At 39.8% G+C, this 4,127-nt stretch overlaps 1 protein-coding gene across 1 annotated transcript in view; it reads right to left on the reverse strand.

The window, feature by feature from the left end:
- ARHGAP12 (Rho GTPase activating protein 12) overlaps positions 1 to 554 on the reverse strand; it is a 72,353-nt gene extending 71,799 nt beyond the window's left edge. The window contains exon 1 of the mRNA XM_035902434.1: positions 58 to 554. Coding sequence (XP_035758327.1) covers positions 58 to 554 — 497 coding nt within the window. The remainder of the gene's footprint in view (positions 1 to 57) is intronic.
- Positions 555 to 4,127: the final 3,573 nt, after the last annotated feature.

Raw genomic sequence — 4,127 nt, forward strand, 5'->3', positions numbered from 1 at the left:
TTCTCTATTTCCAAGAACTCTGGGCATGGGAAATGACCCATGGAGATGGTTCTATACTGATTGGATACCTTGGGAGATTGCAACTCATTGTTAAGTTTTCCATTGTTCTGGGTAAGGTCCAGACTCAAACCAAGAGTTTGACCGGGGCTATTGTTTGGTCCCAGATTTTGATTGGCATCTCGAACTAAGCAAGACACTTGAACCGGAGAAGATTTTCCAAAACTAGAAAGCTCTGGTGACTTATTCACATTTTCAGTTGATCTCTGTAATCCATGTGTCAACTTCAAAGCGTTATTTGGCAGCATGCTTGCTTGCTTAACAGGTGGCATCAGCGCTTTTCGTGGTATTTCCTTCACATACTGTGCTGGCACATAAAAGGGTTTGGAATTTTCATCTCTTTTGACTTGCCACCAATCATCGTTAGTCTTTTTCACCAAGATGTATTTCTCCCCTTGCTTAATCACAATTTTCTTGTCCTTGGCCTCATACTCATAGTCGTACTCCACTTCAATGTACAATTGTCCTGGCAGGATCTTCCCACCTTTATCAGCCATTTCTGTTTGAAAGGATTTCACCTTTTCAGGCAAAAGGTAAGCCACATTCTGTTTCAGCAGTTTTATTTTCCTCTTAATAGTCAGAGCTGTAAGAAAAAACACATAGATAATTACTTTATTACATATATAAGAGCACTTCAGAGGAAAATAATTTCAAAAATAACCCTGCCTATTCAATTTAAGTCAGACTAATAAATTGATGGGAAAATGTGAGATGTTGAGATACCTTTCTCAGTGATAAAACAGAAAGTCAGTAGAGTAACTTAGTCATCAATTTAACTCTCCGTTTTACACAAGCCTCCTGCTATCAAGTTCCTCGTTAAGCCCGTTGTTTCTGTTACTAAATAATGATGATCAAGAGGGGCTTGGGCGGGGGACTAGAGTCAATCTCTTGCTTACACACAGGCTTAATTCATGGAACTGTGTTATTACACGGGTTTTAACCAAAATATTCAAAAGCAGAAGATTATTATTTGCTTATTTTGATTCCTCTTTCGGTTCAATAGCTCCTTCAGAGTGCTCAAAATTCCTTACAAAATCCCTTAAATCTTCCTCCAATGCTACAACTCAGTCATCAGGTTCAGCCTGGGCTGGCAATCTTTGACCCACGGGCACTGCAGGCTCTGCAGAGCCCGACAACCTTCAGAACCTAACTGGAGAAGATGACCATGAGGGAGCTACAGGACCCACACAGGCTGAGGCTGCAGATCACGTTGCCTCTGCATATAGCTGTTGTCTATAAAACACGTGGTATGACCACTTTTTTATTTCTTTCTTTAAATTGCTAGTGTAACTACAACACGGAATTTAATGTTCCCAAGATACTTTGGTTTCAGCGGTTTAAATTCTGCATATTTACTTTGCTCTTAAGAGAGCTTTTTATGGTATTTACCTTACAGAAAACCTGATCTAGCCAAAAGTTTAGGGGCTAAAACAGAAAACACAAATGAAAAACCAACAATAATGAAACAGGATTATGAACCAAACCAAAAAGTGGATAATTTTAATAAATGAAAGGGTAATCCATAAAAATTCTGAACAGGACTTTTAGCATCTTATAATCCAGCCAGCCACCATTGTATCCACACCCATGAACTGCAAGTTCTCTCTGTTTAATCACACAGCATCAGTGTCACAACTCCTGAGTGGATAAGCATCAGTCTCACCAACTTACACTGAACACAACATAGTAAGTGAACATGAAAGATATGATTTCTTGATCTTGAAAATCAAAGCACGTAAGTAAAGGGGAAGATCTCTAGCATTCAAACAGAAGGTAGGAGAATTCAAGGAAAATGCTGCCACACTTAAAGATTAACGAATTAGTCTTTTTGAAAAAAAAATGCATGTTTCATGAATAAGGAAAGTTATGTAGAAACTTGCAGCTCTGCAAGTTAAGATTTTGTGATGAGATCTGTAGCATTTACTCTGCCACAGAGTGGAACTAATGCAATTCCATGCAGGCACACACACGCAGAGCAAGCTCAGCTACCCTAAATGGGACTAAGGACAGAAACAACAACAAAAAAGGACTCCTGGGAGAGCTGAAGCAGAAACCCCTAACAGTTCTTCAATTTTTCTTTCACTATTTCTGCTATTTGGTCTGAGCCTTGGGAAAAAGAAAAAAAAACAAAACATTTCCCACATAACTCAGTAAAGAAAGAAGAAGCTAAAAAGCTGAAGTATGATGCCAAGACAGAAGTGCCCATCTCTAAACTGCGTCTTTCTCTCTCCCACAGGCCATCTTCCTTTACTTCCAGGAAGCACTTCCCATAGGTAACTTGAAAGCTACCATCATTTACAAGACTCCAAAGGGAATCATAAAGTCAGACTTATAATTTTATTGAAGACTTGGCAGAAGGAATGATGGGATCACATGGGACAAAGCTGACCATAGAAAAGAATGCTGGGATTTTGGTGTTTACTCTTGCCACCACAAAATGGTACATTGACATTCACAGTGTTGTAGTCTATTTACAGCCTCCATACAAAACAACTTGCTTACCTGCTGTTCTACACAAATAGGTATTTTTAAGTGCAGCTTTGCAGTTGTTTAGCAACTGTGGCAGGAGCTAAACATGAACAAATTACAGCCATTCCCACTCTGTTCCTAGTTTTGGAAGCTCTGCCATATGAATGTTATTTTTTCCTTGTTACTAAACCTGACTCCTCCCAACACTTCTGCAAAGCCGCTACCAACCCCCCTCACAGCTTCAAGGTCACACACCAGAAAAACGCAAGTGTTTCCAACTTACAGTCTATCTCTAAGGTCAGCTACCTTCAAAGTTGAAATCTAGGACGAGGACCCATTCACGCTGTTTTTCCTTCTCCCATACAGAAACCAAAAAGGCAACATAAGCCTATGGTTTCCCACAGGGCTACCAAGTGTTTAAAAGCTTGGATTTTTCATTTCTCTTTTGCCAATTCCATGTAACTATTTACTGAGAAGGCATGCTTAACATTTTTTTGAGATGGGTAGGTTCAATAAGTTGCATTTTATGCTTAAAAACTAACATAATTTTGAGAAATAAAATACAGTAGCTACAAAAATAGCTCTATCCACTTAGCCAGTTTTGCAGCCTCGCCCCTTTCCAAAAAAAAAAAAAAAAAAGCGCAATTTTTTGTTCTTTCATCCAAGCTGCACAATTATCAAGTCAATAGCAAACATTTGGTAATGTTGAACATACCATCAAAAAGAAACAAGCTGTGTTCTGTGTTTGGCCAGAACACTAGAACAGTTTTATAAACAGATCACATCATCAGGATCAAGCCAGGCTCTAATTCTCCACCTCAAGAGAGAAGCAAATATACCTATGGTATAGGTGGGAAATCTTTCTCAGCAAGTTTAACAAGCATCAACATTAACCCTGTAGGTCTGCAAACAACTACCATAGCCTTGATTTCACAGATCCAAATGCATTAAATTTTGTTTGAATTTTTTTTAATGCAGCTGTTGTGCCACAGAAGGTAGACCGCCTGCACGCCACACGCAGCCCAGGGGACAGCAACCTGTCCTGTCCTTTCAAGGGTCCACGTACAGGTCTCTTAGAACTCGGGTTAAAGAGCCACAGAAGCCCTGGCCCAACCTCTGCTGTAAGGGGCTCAGTGTAATTCAGATGGGAATGCACAATATTGATGTCTGGAGTACTGACTTCATTGTGCGACCAGTCAAGAACTGAAGCGACACGGCAGGTCAGACCTTGTAACCTCATTGCTTTTTTTTTTTTTTTCCTTTGTCATTACCTGTAATGCTGGATGGCACCCACTTTGGTAAAGGAGGTTGAAGAACACTAATTAGAGGATGATAAGCATGAAAAACTATTTACTTCCACAGGGGACATCTGTAAAGCTTTAATACCTTAAAGAAAGCCTCAATACCTGATTAAGAGATTCGTAACAATGAATGGCACCACTGACAACAAAGACCTAAGAGAACTTATTCATGAACACCAAAACACAGGCTCAGGCCACACTTTTCTTCTGGTAAAGTAAAACCCAAATGCTACAGGGTAGCGAATTTAAGGTGGGCCACATCCTCATGTGGAAATACATCCCACCCTTTCACAGGGCATT

Source organism: Egretta garzetta, unplaced genomic scaffold (genome assembly GCF_000687185.1).
Source record: "Egretta garzetta isolate BGI_Z169 unplaced genomic scaffold, ASM68718v1 scaffold369, whole genome shotgun sequence".
In the NCBI taxonomy this organism is placed as follows: domain Eukaryota; kingdom Metazoa; phylum Chordata; class Aves; order Pelecaniformes; family Ardeidae; genus Egretta; species Egretta garzetta.